Genomic DNA, 17,950 nt, shown 5'->3' on the forward strand with positions numbered 1-17,950 from the left:
ATGGCTGAGTATCCCAGTAGTCCTTTATTTTGTGATAGAATACAGCTACGTTTCAAAAATCAAAGGAATACAAGGCAGTATTTGCATTTTAGTTTTCAAACTCAATAAAAACATTTTCTTCCCAACACTGGCGGTATCTCACTGAGTTAAACATGATTTTGAATAATGCAAAAATGCAATGCAAAAAAATGTAGTGAATAGTTAATTTTGTGCAAATGCTTTCATGCTATTTGAGCAAAGGCCCAAAATCATAAAATTGACCACTCCATGAAAAAAATAATGTGTAAAACCAAACAAAATTATTGACAAAGATGGAGAAGATCTTACCAATAGTGAATACGTTGCCCACAATCTCACTGCCATTGTTCTGGGTCTGGAAGTACTGAGTTGTAACAATGTGGTAATGCACTATACTGTTGTTCCCAATGTCATTGTCTATGGCCACCACTTTGATCAGTTCAGAGCCCACTTTGGCATTGGTGGCCACCCCTGAAATAAGGACATAAATGAGAATTAGAGACATAAAAAATAAAACACAATCTGATTGCTAAATATTATATGATCACATATTGTACCTTAATGTATCTTACAGTAGCTCTCAGCAAGTGGTTAATTATGTTCCAATTATGTTATGGTAAAATTTGATTCATTTAACTTTAAATGTTTTTTAGATTTCCAGTTAAAAGGCCCTATATTACACAATGCTCTGTTCAGCCTTGTGATGCCATGTAGGGGTTTAAGTTAACAGCTACCTTTTACCTTGAGTTTAGTAGAAACTAGCAATTCCAGAGTTGAAATTATCCAAATGATTCTAGTGAAGGTGTATGGAGTTTAAAAACACAATGGAGTACTTCCTGTATTACCACATGACATCACAAGGTGGAAGAGTCAGCCTAAATATGCAGGGTTTGTGTGTTAAATGTGTGAATGAAACAAAACACAAAGCCAAGTATGTTTGTGATGAGGAAACGACATTATGACAAAGATCAGAAAATTGTGTCTTATAAGCCTTTAATCATGCACTGTATTTTGGTTTATTAGATCTATAATAGTAGCTTTGCCCTGTTTTTTCAAGTTATGTATTCAGAAATGAGCTTGAAAATCCTTGTCTTGGTCTTAATAAATGCATAAGAAAGATTACAATTGTATTTTGTCACGTCATAATGTCATATTTTTGTGCTTTCCTAAACCTAAACATCTCACCTGCCGTGTACTCCGCCTTAGTGAAGCGAGGCGTCTGATCATTGATGTCCTCCAGAACGATGCGAACCTCCAGCAGACTGGGGTCCCGAGCGGGGTCCAGGCTTCGGGGTCTGGACGCTCTGGCTCCTCTGGGAGGGGTCCAGCTCTTGTTACTGGAGGCTTTGACGATGATGGAGAAGACAGGAGTTTCCTCTCTGTCCAAATCCCTGGTCAGCCTCAGCTCTCCGTCCAGACTCAAGGCAAAGTTTCCATCTGTGTTTTTCCCTGAAACAAAAAGGCAACTTATAATAAAGCATTATATCTATCAACAATCCTTAGGCTGCACATTTCTACGGCAATGCTTACTGCTACTGAAGTTAGGCTCCAGTCTGGGCTTCAAATTCAATAACACTTTATTTATCCCCAAGGGGACAATTCAGTCTGGGCTTTTACCACTATTTGACCGTGTCCACAGATTTCAGAATGATGAGAAATTAGGCCAGTTGCCACAGTGATTAACAACAAACTATTATTTCCTGGGAATGGAAACTATTTGTTGAAATATTGCATAGAACAGGAAGCTGAAAAAAAATCAATGAATAAAACTTACTTAGCTAAAAATAAACTTTAAACCTGTGCTATTAAACAAGTACCTCTTTTTTTGCATTAGACAACTATTATTTTTTTCAAGTAGTCAGACATCTATAAAAAAACAAAAATGTAAACAGGACCAAGAACATATTGATCAGTGTCCAAATAATACAGGCTTTTGTATGTATGCATTCTTGAGTTTTTAGAAGATCCAAAATGTGTTTGTCTGTTCCTGTTTAATGTTTCCATGGGAACTGTAACCTCAGCAGAATGTAAAGTGATGTAACTGAAAATAATCAATATATTTAGGAAAAAAACATTTAGTTTTGTTTGTTAGTAATGGCATTATGCTACAATACAATATAGACTCAATTGTAAAGGTACAATAAAGAAGTAAATAGAAAATTTAAGTGCCAGTCTCCATGAAAAGAAGCATGGATAAAAAAGTCTAATATTTATTTTAAATATAAAGTAATTTGTGAAGGTTATTTTCTTCAATTAATACACTGTACAGATGTACCAAAATGTTCACATGTGTTGTTTGCATAGTTCAAGGCTACAGCTACAGGCACAGGAGACACATTTATACCAAAGCATCATGATTAAGTTTAGAAATACTCAAAACTGATTGAAATGCATCTCATTCCAGAAGTGGTGCAAAGAGTTAGAGTTAGAGTTATGTTTTAAAAAATTAAAGAGCTGTTTTAACAAATAAATCCCTACATTTTTAGAGAATACTATTTTTCACTAACTACATAAAAAACAACTACTTCTACTTCTACTTCAACTTCTACCTAAATGACTAAAGTAGTACACAATAGCGTTGGATCCCTCGTCTGCGTCCACAGCACTGGTCACTTGTCCCACGATGGTGCCGGGAGGGGAGTGTTCAGGCACTTTCAAGGTTTGGTAAGGCGCACCACCACCCTATACATAACAGTACAATTCAATATATTACAATTATCATAAGAGTAATAAACATCTGAAAACACTTACTGGTGGTTTGAGGAAGACAGGTTCATTGTCATCAATATCTAACAGCGCCACCTGCAGAGGCTGTGTGGTTTCGTAAGGCACTGGCTGACCCATGTCTCGGGCCACAATGATAAGCTGTAGAAAATATTAACTGATTATTAATATTAACTCTAATTTCTAGACAGACAAAAAAGGTAAATTCCAAGTTTTCTTCTCATTTCAAGTGAAAAATGTAAAATTTTTTATGTTAAATATGACTTGACACGTGTTTTTTTTTTTTTTTTTTAATAGAGTAATGAAAATGGACTCAAATTAAGATATTTAATATTTTTTACCCATGTATTTGAGTATTTTGAGTATAAGCCAAGCATCTCTTGAGCATACTGTCTGCATCTAATTAAAAAGCATTTCATTGTTCAATAATTAGGAAGTGTATGTTGACATACTAGTTGTTTGCTTTACTGTCACGGCAAAGCTCTTTTGAGAAGTGCTTATAAACTCATCGCTGTGAATATTTAGAATGCCTGGAAAGCATAAGGGAAGTAAGGAATAACAGTTTCAATTGAAGTAGTTCAGTCTGTTCTGTTTTTTTCACTCCAGCTATGTTTAATTTGTTCAAGGTTGTGATTTTGTAATGTGAGTATTATTGCGTACGCTGAGCAGGGCCTGTTTCTCGCGGTCCAGTTTGACAGTGGTGGTGATCACTCCTGTCATGGCATCGATGTGGAAGTTCTCCCAGTCTCTGTTCCCGGCTCCAGTCTGAAGAAAGGCATAGCGCACTTCTCCATTCACCCCCTCATCTGCATCTGTGGCATGGACCTCGTACACGGGCAGGCCTGGAGGCTGCTCCTGGATCATCACAATAAACAGTAGAGATTTTTACAATAGCTGAAATAGACTTAGACTTAGACAAACTTTGTTGATCCACAAGGGAAATTATTTGGACGCAGTAGCTCACACATCACAATATATTACAATAACAAACAGCAAAAATATAAATGTTAATAACAAATAAGTAGAAAATATAATTTCATTCCTGATGTTAGTAAAATCTGATTTAAAAAACTGTCAATATTTGCATTGTCTAGGATAATATAAGAGAAACTTTTTACCATATTTCATTTGCTTATTCAGTTTGTTAAGTATCTATAGTTATAAAAAAAATCATCCAATGTGAAACAATTTGTTAGATAGTATTACTCAATGTATCTGTATTTCATGTTTGAAAGTATTAAAAGAAAAGTAATAGCAATATCATATAACAAAAAAATCACTCATAAATTTGAAAAGAAAAGGTTAGAAAACGTCAACAACTAAATGTAATTTCCTGCCCTGACAATGTACAACTGATAGCCAGCATCTCAACATTTCATCTATGAGTTATGCAATCAGAAAACACAGTGTATGAACCTATTACTGGGGTTAGTAAGATCATAGTATAAAACCTTTTGCTCGTACCTCAGAGATGTGAATGATGGTACCATTGGCCGGCCGCACAAACACAGGTCTGTTGTCATTGACGTCGATCACGGTGATGATGAGGGTGGCAGTGCCCCACAGCGGAGGTCTGCCCTGGTCTGTGGCCACGACAGTCAGGTTAAAGTGTTCAGAGGAGAGAAGCATGCGGCGCGAGCGGATCAGACCAGTGTTTGGGTCCAAAGCAAAGGCATCTAAAACACAAAAGACAGAGGGTTTAGGGCTGAACAATCTGGGGGGAAATATGTAATTGTGATTTGTGCATTTTTTTCTGGCAAGCAGTATATCTAAATTGTGCCTATTTCAATTTATGTTTTACAAATCAGGATGCAGACATAAGGTAGAGAATATTTCAGCTGTAGTCAGTCATCTGGACACTGTTTTAGCAACTGAGATGTTTTGGCTCCCATTCTTTTTCAGTTTGGGTTAGACCACGCTTGGGCAAATGAGGGATTACACTGTCTTGATGCAGACATAATGTTGCAATTGCAGCCTTCTGGGATGAGTTTATAACAACCATTCATATTGTGATTAGACTGTTGTGATGCAAACATTTGGCATACACATGGTTCATTTAGAATAATATGGAAAAGTACCTTTATTCCAGTGTTTAAATTAAAAGTTCTCCTGTCTGATCTAAGCAGTGAGTTCACGTGCTTGCTTTTACTGCAGTGAGACTTGAGGGCCTGAAGATTATGAGCATCCAGACTGTTTATGGCACTTTTTATACCCACACATCTTCTGAAATGTTGCCAATTAACATAATTATTTGGCAACCGCTTCTTCAGATATATGGCTGTCATCAACTTTTACAAAACGGTAAAATTTTGTAAATCATCTCTCTGATTAATTTATGTTGACATCAGATTAATTTATGTTTTCTGTGTTATTTATAATATTCACAGAAGATGCTGAAATCAAGTTAATTCACTTTTTACCTACAACAGTTTGGTCATTTCAAACATTATAACAGATTTGTAACATCTTATCATAATTCTATTTTTAAATCAATTAGGATTTTCAATAGGACTGGACTAAACCAGGACTAAACTAGAACTAAACTGAGTTCAAATCAGGACCAAATCTGGAAAAGTGTGAATGCAGTCAAAAACATATCACACCAGCATTATATTACAGAATTACTATGGTGTTTTTATGTATTCATATTATTCACAGTGACCTTTTTGCCTTGCGCAGACGCCTGTACCTGTGTTTGCTCCCAGCATGGTGTAGAGTATAGCTCCGTTGTCGCCTTCGTCCAGGTCGGTGGCTTTGATGGTGATGATGGAGGTCCAGCTGGGCTCATTCTCAAACACACTGGTGTTGTAGACACGCTCAGAAAAACGGGGCTGGTAGTCGTTTATGTCCAGGACTGTGATCAGGACCTGTTAGAGTGCACATTCAAAGAGTCATAAGTGATTAATAACACTAGGATCATAAACCAGAGACACATGGTTAATTGTTCAATCTTTTTGGTATTATCACAACTAGGGGTGTGCAAAAATATGAAAATATCGATATACTGTACCATTTAATGTGGTGATACAGTATCGATATTGGGGACTGACTGAGTATTTTTTGGTATATTTTACAAAATCATTTTGTTACAGCGCTACAGTTTTGTTGTTTGTTCAGAGGAAGAAAACTCGTTTATGCAACGCATTTGACATTTTCACTGTTTTGATGAGTAAAATGGATGTGTATCGTATTAACTTTGCATAAGAAATGGTTTACCAAAGACTTTTAGTATCACAGCCATGATTTAACCCTTATTTTTTATTGAACTGTATCGAATCGATCTGAAATGTATCATATCAAATCGAATATATGCCTAGGTATCGAGATATGTATCGTATCGACAACTTCTTAATGATACCCAGCCCTAATCACAACAATGTTCCTGCTGGTGTTCAAAAAACCAAGTAAACTAACTTCAAGCAGGCAAAATAAGTAATAGTAATAATCTACACAAACTTTCGTAAGATATACAATATCTGATAAATAAAGTATTTATCAAACATCAAATCTGGATGTAGTCTGTGAGTTTAAGGTAAAGGTCACGGCACACTTTATTGTCCCATCCTTCAAAGATGTTATTACAACCTGTCAGGAGCAGAGGTGCAAAGACCATCTCCAGATCCGGAGTTAGGCTTGGCTTGGCCTACATTAGCTGGAGGTCTTGACATATTGTGCATGTTTTGGGTTGATGGCAGGAAATGGTAGCCAGGCTGGCACCACCTAGTGTCTCTGCTCAGTTTCATTTCTTTCCAGCGACTAGGTCAGGAATCGGAATACTGTACACTAGATGGTTTGCAAGAACCCTGAAGTGCAGGTCCAGGCACCAGCCAATCAGTGAAGAGCCATACATTCTGTGTTGGCAACGATTCCCGAGATTGAGGATTTAAAGCCGGAACAAAGAGAATGTTTGGTGAATTTTATCAAGGGGAAAGATGTTATTCTTCTTCCTAAAGGATTTGGGAAAAGCTTAATATACCAGTTAGTAAAAAAGTACTCAAATACAGTCTAGCAAAAAGCTTTCTAATGCTGCGAGGTCAGGGTAAATGGAGTGCTTAGATGCAAACTCTGCACACAAAAGCTCTGACCAGCCTGGGAGTTAAACCCACAACCTACTTTCCATGAGCTGTACTCGGGAGAACTAGTCACATCGCCATCATGTAGCCTATAGGTAAATGGGGTAAGGAATAACTAATATTTAACTGATGCAACCGACTTTATAATTAGCCATATGTTTGCTAAACTTTGGACCTGAGGGGGATCCATATGCTTTTGATCAAAAAACAGGCTGTAACTTTGGCCAACTGGTGTAAAACTATTTTATGCAGTTTTAATTTAAAGTTCACAGTGTATTATGCATTGCCCTGTAAAATGTAGTATAATAACCCACAATCCATTTCTATCTTGTCCTTGGATAGCCTTAATATCCATACTGCTCCATAGGCTCATACCTGCACAGAGTTCTCCCTGCGGTTGTTGGGGCTGCCTCCAGGGTTGTCCCGGGCAACAGCGGTCAGAGTGTAATGGTCCTTGGTCTCTCTGTCCAGTGGAGAGAGGATGTAGATCTCGCCCTATCGCACAAACAGGAGGGGAGCGATTAGGAAGGAAGTGCCAGCAGCGTCAGGGAGGGGTCCTTTTATCAACACAGACAGACTGGGTGTCTATGTATCACAATGAGAAGCAACTGGGTAAATGTTTAGGCTACACTCTAGAGCTTTGGTACTTGCACAAAACAATCTCAGTGAGGGAAGTGCAAGATATCTTACATGACACAAAACGTATTCCCACTGACATTTGAGAGACTTGTAGAACTACCAACTCGAGTGTGCTTTCAACTGTACAAATATAACCACACTGAAATGCAGACTGAAACGCAAGATTTGAAAGCAGCTATTTCCTAACATTTAAATTCACTCTCTCCCTATTATGCACATTTCCTATGCAGTCGAAACATAAACCACCACCATTCCATTCACTCCTCTTTTTCACAACGGAGTTCATCATCTCATCAAATAGCAAAAGTTTATCTAGTCAACAATGTTTCCTCACTCCAAACTAATACATCTGTTTTGGTGTCTCCTGGTTAAAGGGCCTATTAAGGATTTGGCGTGGCAGTCATGTACTTAATGCTTTGGCAGCCATACTGGAGGTCAAGGTTGGGGTTGATCCGGAAGGTGTTAGGGGCCGTTCATACCAGAGCGTCAAAAAATGCCCTAGACGCCTTTATTTGGATGACTTTGCATTAGAGTTTAGAAGCCCCAGACGCGACAACGGGGACGAACCGGGAGAAAAATACTTAACGCGCATCAGTTGCCCTGGAAACAAGTGCCCGGTCCCAGCCTTTTCCCGAAACAATGGCAGAACAGACTGAGACAGACTTTAGTGTTCTTATTACATCAGCAGAGAAGATCAGCTCAACGACTGTGGCGTATATATATGTATACTCCGCTAATGACACTGGTCCAGTCCTGGTTCAGTCCTGGTTCAGTTCCGGTCTAGTCCCAGTGCAGTTCTGGTGTCATCTTCGTGATCCGTTCGATGACTGTGGCATATATATTTATGCTCCGCTAATGTTTGAGGTTCTCGGTCCGGTTCTCAGGTCTTTCTCTTTCTTCCTGATAAGTCTTGGGGTACTTGTCCCTGATTGGTTGACGCTGGAAGACGCACTGCAAAAATGCCCAACGCGCGTCGACACAGACTTTACATATAAACTCGATGCTTTGACGCTCTGGTGTGAACGGCCCTTTATTCAGTTACAATATAATCATGGCTACTTTAAAGAGCGCAAACAACATAAAACTGTCTGAAATTGCCAGCTTATTAGATCAGCCGCCATTAGAAAGATATAATGCTAAAGTCATCCTCCTGGTTGTGGAATAGATCCCTAATTCCGACACTCGTTCTGTGCCCAACCTCCAATATCCAGATATTTATAACTACTTAATTCATTCTACATCGTCCTACACCAACCAATTACTGAAAAGCTACAAGGGGTTAGAGGCTTATAAATATTTTGTAGCACAATGGGTGAGATCTTTGTTGATCACCAAGCCTATCAAATCTGTTCCTGATAACAGCCAGGGTATTGTTTTCAGCCAAGTAGAATGGGGGTCAAAATCAGAACAGTAGCTATCCCGGGCGGTGGAAATTGAGGGGGAGATTCACTTTTGCCAGCGAAAGTAAAGACTGGGGTGGGCAGGATTCCATGCTGGCAAAAGTGAGGACCAGGGGGAGAAAAATGCACAGGGCATCCTTATTTTATCGCACACAAACACTACACATTGGTCCAGATAAATAGTTTGACCTCCAGTATGGCGGCAGAAACAACAGGTCACGTGCTTTTGTGATGAAGACGCAAAACCTTAATATTATGCTATTTCTGATCTATGTTATAATGTTTCCTCATTAAAAAACAAAATTGGGTTTTGTTTCATTCACACATGTTTAACACACAAACCCTACATATTAAGTTCTTCTCTCAAACCTTGTCATGTGGTAACTTCTCTTCACTAAACTTCACTAAAATTATTTGGATACTTTCAGACCTGAAATTACCGATCTCTACTGAACTAAAAGTCAAAAGGTAGATGTTAACTTTAAAATTACACCTTACTTCCTGACATCACAAAATGGAAAATAGCATTTTGAGCTTGAAGATGTAGACAATCCAGTAAAAAAACAACTCCAGGTTTGTTTTTGAGGAGAAAACAATATTCAAACATGGCTAACTAGGGTCAATGAATAATTCCATAATACCTTAAATACCTACGATATGAAGTATTAGGATGTATTTTGTACTTACAGTGGTTGGTCTGATCCCAAACTTGCCCTCTCCATCCACCAGACTGTATTCCAGCACAGCAAACAGGCCTGAATCTGCATCTGTGGCCTGGACTCGAACTACGGTGGCCCCTAAGTTCACATTTTCAAAAACTGGCTCCTTCAACACAATGAAATATACAAGTCAACAGAAATAGCGGGGTTTATTCAAATATTTAGATCAAATTGTTTATTTCTTTATTGCGTACATGATAAGCAGGTTGTAGAAAGATTGGATTATTGTCATTGACGTCTACAATGCTCAGATAAACTGGGAGCTCAGCAATTCGTGGAGGGCTGCCGTGGTCCTGGGCTCTGATGGTGAAATTCAGCCAATGGATTTGCTCATAGTCCACTGTCTGGTTGGCCACAATTTTACCTAAAATGTAAACATGATAAATAATTTTAGTAGCAGTGTAGTTTTTTTTTAAATTTGTTTTTAAAAGACCCAGCTCTTTACATATTTATCTTAAAAGGTGCTCTGTGCAACTTGCTGGTAGGGGGTCTGTCACTTTCTTGTCTCCATGGAAATGTCAGTGCTTTGCTGGAATGTTGCACAGTATTGTATTAAACATGTATAACTTTTATTCAATTACAGAGTATTACAAATGTATAAAATATTAAGAACGTGATGATATCCAAGTCTCACGATACGGTGGGGAGGCTCATGATTAGGGATGTAACAATATCCAAATCTCTCTGTACAATATTTTCACGATATATATCTCACGGTACGATATTTATTTCAATATTTTGTGCCTTGACAAGACTTAATCTAAAGAAATATTACTTAAAAGTGCTTAAAACTGTTATTTGTTCTTGTAGTCTGCACTGAAATGGAGCAAAGGATCATCATCTATGTAGTTCCCTCTGTCTTTTTTTTAGCTATTGCTGCACCATAACTATTCATTTAAGCAAAGAGACTTGTAATTTGAAATATTGTGATGGTCTACGATATTATTGTGAGAATTTTGATGATAAGATATCACAATATTTGAATTACTATTGAATCCCTATAAAATATACATTGAAAATTTGTTCTTAATGTGAGCTGGTCCACATCTCCAAATATCTATCCTGTAACAAGCTGCCATACTGCGTCACATTCTAGGAAAAGCAATATCATCGCCGTGGACTCAACCAGATGGCAGACCCTCCACCAAACAAGTTACATCGTGCACCTGTAATATTATACATTCAGTCTACTGCTGCTGTTCTTGTTCTTTTCTTTAAAAACACTGGAGTTAGCACACTTTGGGGCAATTTAAGGCTCTCTCTTATCTTATTACATGGACCTAGCGGCACATCTGAATACCTGTAGAAGGGTCCTCCAGTCGGACATAATCCCCTCGGGGCAGGTGCAGGAGCTGGTAGATCACCTGTCCATTGGGGCCTTTATCTGGGTCCACAGCAGACACGGAGAGGAGGGTGGTCCCAGGCTGAGCTCCCTCTAAAATCTTCTCTGTGAAGTTAGTCACTCCAAATGGACGGAAACGGGGAGCATTGTCATTCACGTCCAATACATTGACGGTCAGCCTCGCTAAAATGACAAGAGCAAATAAGTAGTTTTAAGTTTTAAGTTTGGTGGTTATTCTCCAACAGGCTTCTACATTTCCACACATCAAATTTTTCAGCAACTCACCCTTATATCATAGATGTTTATGTTTTTATTGTATATTTTTGCTTTATTGATGTTGTAAATGCGTTATATAAATAAACTTGACTTTGATTTTGTTATAGCCAAAGAAAATTAAATTCTGCCAACTGGACAAAAGTTTAAAATCCAGTTGACAGAATTGAATTTTCTTTGCTGTGGACCCGATCTGGACGACTGAGGGATTACACAGAGATCTTTGACTTTGATAGATAGCCATACAACAGTACAACAACTCACCCTTATGTAATAGATAACCTCATGTCATGTCAAATCACCATTTCATCTTCGCACTGTTTCTCTTTATTCCACCACCTCTTATATAAAGCATGGATATATTTTATATTTACTATTTTATGGTAATTGTACATAGACAAATCTGTATGTCTGAGCCTTAATCACCTCTTTTATGACTAAATGTTTTTAAATTTGAATTGTATAACCATTTATATTTTTGCTCTTTGTCATTATATTCTAATATGTGAGCTACTGTCCAACTAATTTCCCCTGTGGATTAATAAAGTTTGGGCATAATTGTCTTGTACGTTTGTGTTAATTATTGACTTACCATTTGGGACACTACCGGACTTGTCTATAACTTCACTGGCGTTATCATGGACAGACACAATTATTTCAAATGTAGCAACCAGCTCCCTGTTGAGTGGGTTTCGCACAAAGACTGCACCTGAAATACAAAAATACAACATCGGTTACAATCAATAGAGAGAAGAATGGAAAAATGCAACCAAATTGAAAAACAGATTAACACTTTAAAATACCTACACCTTAATTAGCCTTAGAACAAAGACATATTTGACAGTGAACATATTGTATATTAGGAAAGATTCAGGTTTAGTAGTTACTTAATTAATACCCCAACTCCTCACTCTGACTCCTTAATTAAGTAGTTATGGTGTAGTTAATATAAAAAGGAACCAACAGGTTTAAACCAGGACTAAACCAGGTCTAAAACAGACAGAGAAAGACACTTGGTCTTTTTGCAGTACAGCGCATAGTATCTAAATATTTGAACTTAGGACTTCAGGATATAACTTGGTCTAAACCTGGGACTAAGCCAGATCTAAAGACGGACAAGAACAGGTCTCTGAATTTTGTACATGACTAGGCCTGACCATTAAGTGGTGTGGGCCGAAATCCATTCAATGATTCAACAAAAATACATCCAGATTGACAGAGGCCTGTGTCTCACCGGTGTGCAAATCAATGCCAAAAGAGTCTTGCAGGCCGCCAACTGGGTTGTTCCCATCATCCTTTGCTTCGACGGAGATGATGTAATACTCCAGTCTAGGGTGGAGATCTGGGTCCTCTGCTGTCAATGTTGCAACTACTACACCCGGAGGAGTAGATTCGTTCACATTTATAATGGTGATCGGCTCAATAAAACGCGGCCTTGAGTCATTCACATCGTCCAGAAGCACTGTGAGCGTGGCCGTCCCGGTCAGTGGGGGGGTACCGCGGTCCGTCGCCATGACAACAAGGCGATAGGACCCCCTCTCTTCCCGGTCCAGAGTGGAGTTTCCGACCAGCACCGCCCCGGAGATCGAGTCGACCACAAAGCGATCCTGGGCTCCACTCTCCAGGCGATAAGACAGCCAGCCGTTAGCACCCGAGTCAGCATCTGTGGCCGAGAGCTGAGTGACAACCACACCTGGAAGAGACAAGGAGAAGAAGACAAGATTGAAATGATAATGAACAGAATGCATCTGCAAAAGAGAAAGCTTGTGTAGACCAATTTTTTGAGTGATAAATCATGACTCGCCACAATATCATTGTACTAAAACTTTAACATGTGGTGCTGCTGACACAAATTTCTGTTTATAATCTTCCCCAGTGTAGTCGGATTTAGATATGGATGCATTTTTAATTTTTTTGTATATACGTAGAACATACCGAACACTCCCACTGCCAAGTATCAAACCCCTTTAATTTATATCTAGTTGCTGTATTAATGCAATTGTATCATTTATACTAGTAATACAAAACACAAGTCAGAACTCACAGTAAGAAAGCGTGTTTTTCAGTGTGTTTCAGCATAAAAAATCAAGGCAAGCAGACTCTCCATCAGAAAAGTTACACAGTCCGCTATTTAAAAAAAAAAAAGAGAGAGAATGACTGTCTGTCTGACCTGTGGGGCTATTCTCGGGGAGTCTCACGCTAAAGCTGGAGGGGTTAAAGACTGGAGGGTTGTCGTTTTGGTCCAGGATGGTCACAGACAGAGGGACACTGCTGTTTAAACCTCCAATGTCCTCAGCCACAATGAACAGCTCAACCCTGGGCTCCAGAAATGCCTCGCGATCCAGGTTTGCCCCCACACGGACCAGTATCACTCCTGTCAGAACATTAGACTTCATGAATCTTGCAGAAATTGGTACAAGATCGTATTTAGATTTCTGTGTTTTCGAGAAAGTGTTTTTTCACTCAACAGATAGTTTCAAGGTTCTGGCCTCGTCAAAGCAGGATAAATTCAAATGAAATATGAACACATTTTTTTAGCAATTGATTTAACCAATGACCATGACTTAAATTGATTTAAGGCTCTAATATACTGTATGTTTTACAGTGAAAATAAAGTAAAATGATTCTCTTTCCAGTGTAAATGAATGAAAAATTATTTTGAACAATAAAGTAACATAACAAAGCTGACATACATTCCCAATAGTTGGCTCAGTATACAACCATGTATGTTACCTGTGTCTGGGTTGACAGTGAAGAGGTCCACCCTGGCTCCAGTCAGATTGTATTTGACCACAGCGTTTTGGTTGATGTCCTTATCCTCCGCCAGCACAGGTCCATTCAACACTGTCACTGTGCTGCCTGAAATACACAAAGTCTGCTTTTCACATAGAATAACTTTTTTTTTTCTTGATTTTTATGAAAAACATTAAGCAGTAAGTATTGTTCATAGTAACCAGTATTTTCTTAGTGAATAGTTGCTCTTATGTACAGTAAGTTGTTTTTAATTACGTGTACATTGCCATGACTTGCAACAACTTCTTCTCTTTATCACGCGTGCTAAGTGCAAACAATGGATGGATGCTTCCTATTTTGTAAACAATGATAAATGTCAATCCTTCAAATCATAATCTGTTTAAGAGCAAAGTTCAAACCATCCAGGAAGTAGAGTAGACAGTGAACACAGACTTCAAACCACACATCTTAGCGGTGTATAGATGGGAACAGAGCAGAGCAGAGCAAGTCTAGTAGTAGTTTGAGTGAGCAGTACCTGGTGCAGAGTTCTCAGTGATTTCTGCTCTGTAGCTCGTACGAGTGAATAAAGGCCTGTTATCATTCTCATCCAGGATTGTGATCACCATTGTGTCTGAATCCTGAAGTACGACACAGAACATGGGACTATTAGACATTAGATTAACTTGTAAATTATAAGATTAATGCAAATTCAACATGCATTATTCTAAAACCATGTATATGAGCCAGTTTAGATTAGCTTTGTTTCAATAAAGACCCAAAATACAACATCTATGAAGGATTTGGTAGCCACATTTTTAAAAGAGGTTGCCTTAAAGGATGTAACTAAATAGTGATTGTGATAGTGCAAGAACAAGGTCAGATAAAGGAAACACATTTGCACTCTTTTGGACTGTTAGTTTCTTTTCACAACTTCTAAGTTTATCAGTTTGACACCTCCACAAGTTAAACTAATGCGGTCTTTATATTTACAGAGTAAGCAGCGAGTGTTTATGTTAAACATGGTCGACTGGATTGATTACATTGCTTGATTAATTTACAATATTTTCACAAGTCTAAAGGTAAACCAAGTGAATCTGTGGAGATGTTTGCAATAAGAATGCATTTATTTTAGCAATAAAACACCTGTTACTGAATATATGGAAAATAAATTGGTTTAGTGCCATTCTGTGAAATATTTCAGGCAAAGCATTAAGCATTTCATATACATGTGTTGTTTCCATGTGTATCTGCCAAAAAGAGGGAAATACAAAGTTAGGAAGCAATCTTGGTCAATCTGTAAAAACTGAAAAAATCTATGGGTTTTGGACTTGAGCTAGTCTCAAACATTTCTCTAGCACAGCAGAAAAAGCTTGTTGTCCTTCTTGTAAATAGATCCTCCTTTCTACCAGAACAAATCGCCACTTGAATGTTTAGAATGAAAGTGTAAAAGTTGCATCACACGTGGCAGTATTTTACCCTGCGAGCGATGCGTGGGTTCTCAGGGTTATCTTTGACAGTGATGGTCAGTCTGTACTCGGCCACTCGCTCTCGGTCCAGAGGTCTGTTCACATGTACCACACCAGTCTGAAACACAAACATGTCAATAGATGAAATGAAATTACAGTATATTCCATTTACAATTGGCTTTGGGAACGCCTGAGCGCACCCAAGCTTAGACCACAACTTTGTAATAATAAGTGTTTTTTAGTTAACATTCAGAAATATACATACACTATATATTAAAATACTCATGCAGTATATTAATGTAAGAAAAATATGCATTATAATTACAAATGGCACAGACTGAACTGAGATCGACTGCTCTGGCTCCTTAGCCATATTACACAAAACGAATTTATAAGGATGTAACAATAACCGGATTATCGTGATTTTGTATAGTCAAAGTTCTCACAATATTGTGAACCATCACAATATATCGAATTACAAGTCTCTTTGCTTAAATTAAGAGTTATGGTGCAGCAATACCTAAAAAAATACAGAGGGAACTACATAGACCATGATCCTTTGCTCCATTTCAGTGCAGACTACAAGTCTTAGTCTAAGTCTTAGTTCTTTAAATTAAGTCTGGTCAAGGCATTTTATGATGAAAAAGTAGCATATTAACAGTTTTGTTAGCCTCCACAAATATCGCAGTAAATATCGTACTGTGAGATGTATATCGTGAAAATATTGTACCGAAAGATTTAGATATTGTTACATTCCTAATCGTGAGCCTCCCCACCATATCCTGAGCTTTCCCACGATATCGCAATAAATATCATACCATGAGGTTCATACCGTGACGATATTGTATTGTGAGACTTGGATATTGTTACACCTCTACAAATACATAAGTACATGTGGTTTTTATGACATTCACTATTAATGTGTTCAGCTTTCTGTTAATTTTGAGGAATGTTGACCACTGAAAAAAAAAAATTGTTCTGATTTGTTCATTTCTATGGCAACTGTGCTAATTTTTCATCTCTATGACCTCCATGTATAAGCAGTTAAAAGCAACCAGTATTTCGGCATTTGATATTATGATATGAGCATCTGCAGTAACCCTGGGCTCAGACTCCTCGCGGTGCCGTCCAGTGGAGCCAGGGGAGGTGCTGTAGCGCTCTGGATTAATTCCATTGGGATTCTATTTTTGCCTGACGCCAGAGCCCACCACCGCCTTTTCCCTTACTAAATAAATATTTATTTCATGAACAGGTGCTCTCAGGATGCAGCTTCAGGCAGTGACACAACAGCACAGCGTGAGTGTCATTCTGCAACAAAATTGGTATGACTGAGCCAAAGGTGTGAGGAGTGTCTTTTTAGTTAAAGTTCTGACAGTTAAAAAATAAATTAATAATTCAAATAACGAAAAATTTAAAAAACATCGTACAGTGTCATTGATGTAGAAAGCCCCATCCACGTTGCCAGCGGTGATGTTGTACGTGAGGAGCGCATTTCGTCCGCTGTCTGCATCTGTGGCTCGGACTCTGGCCACTGAGTAGTGAACAGGAGCCCCCTCGCTCACACTGGTGTTATAGGGCAGGTTCAGGATCACTGGGTCATTGTCGTTGATGTCAAGGACCAAGACACCAACCACCACCTGGAAAAAAACACAAAAGTTAATGGGCAAAAAGCTACAAAATTTTAAAGTATACACTTGATGACTCTGGGCCAAAATGACATGTAAATGATGCAGTTTTTAACATGATGGCTTCATTATATTGGCTTTATTATATTGAGTATAATGAGCATGACTTGTCCCACATCAAAATGTATTAGAACTTTTAGACACTGGTATTTAAAACAAAACATAAAATAAGGAACCTTCTACTCCTACACTTATTACATTATATCTATTATTAATCTGTCATCACAATAATGCTTGCCCAATTTCTATTTGTGTAACTGATTGTCTCATGAGGGCAATTTGTCCTCTATAAATCAGAAGTACTTAGCTGAAAGATTAGCGTACTGACTGTTTTGACATTATTAAGTGATGAATGTGAGCAGTGTAAGCCCGAGTTGTTGAGTATAAACAGTACATGTACGCACAGAGCTGTTTCTGGAGGGCGTTCCCAAGTCGCGGGCTGTCACTGTGATGTTGTAGAATCCAGTGGTCTCTCGGTCCAATTCCACATCTTTCCTCACTCTGAGCTCCCCCTCCACCGGAGACACCATGAACTCATCTGATAAAGGCATACAGGCATATCATTAAGACATCGTGCTGTATGCTGTAAAATCTTGTTTCGTCTAAAATGAGTTAATGTCATTTTGGAGGTATCTGAGACCTCCTATATCATGTGAATAAATATCGTGAAAAATATTGAGCTCAAAATTGACCTTTAACCCTTATTTGTCAGATCCTGTGTTCTGCCTTTGTATCATGTATCAAAATTAAGGAGTCGTGCAAAGGCAAAAGGCTGTAACTGTGTATGATTTGTTTGTGATTTACATAGTTAATAAATATATTTTATTTTAAAATCCAACCTCTCGCCTCCTTTTTGTTGCGGCCTTGGCACAGGGTCT

At 38.3% G+C, this 17,950-nt stretch overlaps 1 protein-coding gene across 1 annotated transcript in view; it reads right to left on the minus strand.

The window, feature by feature from the left end:
* cdh23 (cadherin-related 23) overlaps window positions 1–17,950 on the minus strand; it is a 328,046-nt gene that overhangs the window by 7,679 nt on the left and 302,417 nt on the right. The window contains exons 42-60 of the mRNA XM_055162881.1: window positions 17,477–17,610; window positions 16,815–17,024; window positions 15,398–15,505; window positions 14,457–14,559; window positions 13,922–14,047; window positions 13,359–13,562; window positions 12,423–12,881; window positions 11,781–11,897; window positions 10,874–11,098; window positions 9,768–9,937; window positions 9,542–9,679; window positions 7,191–7,310; window positions 5,432–5,609; window positions 4,207–4,418; window positions 3,403–3,597; window positions 2,770–2,883; window positions 2,568–2,700; window positions 1,204–1,467; window positions 328–489 (exon numbers count right to left, since the gene is read on the minus strand). Of these exons, the coding sequence (XP_055018856.1) occupies window positions 328–489; window positions 1,204–1,467; window positions 2,568–2,700; window positions 2,770–2,883; window positions 3,403–3,597; window positions 4,207–4,418; window positions 5,432–5,609; window positions 7,191–7,310; window positions 9,542–9,679; window positions 9,768–9,937; window positions 10,874–11,098; window positions 11,781–11,897; window positions 12,423–12,881; window positions 13,359–13,562; window positions 13,922–14,047; window positions 14,457–14,559; window positions 15,398–15,505; window positions 16,815–17,024; window positions 17,477–17,610 (3,372 nt within the window). The remainder of the gene's footprint in view (window positions 1–327; window positions 490–1,203; window positions 1,468–2,567; window positions 2,701–2,769; window positions 2,884–3,402; window positions 3,598–4,206; window positions 4,419–5,431; window positions 5,610–7,190; window positions 7,311–9,541; window positions 9,680–9,767; window positions 9,938–10,873; window positions 11,099–11,780; window positions 11,898–12,422; window positions 12,882–13,358; window positions 13,563–13,921; window positions 14,048–14,456; window positions 14,560–15,397; window positions 15,506–16,814; window positions 17,025–17,476; window positions 17,611–17,950) is intronic.

The sequence above is a fragment of the Boleophthalmus pectinirostris genome, unplaced genomic scaffold, assembly GCF_026225935.1.
Source record: "Boleophthalmus pectinirostris isolate CB_2022bp ecotype Guang Dong unplaced genomic scaffold, ASM2622593v1 HiC_scaffold_5, whole genome shotgun sequence".
Taxonomy (NCBI): domain Eukaryota; kingdom Metazoa; phylum Chordata; class Actinopteri; order Gobiiformes; family Gobiidae; genus Boleophthalmus; species Boleophthalmus pectinirostris.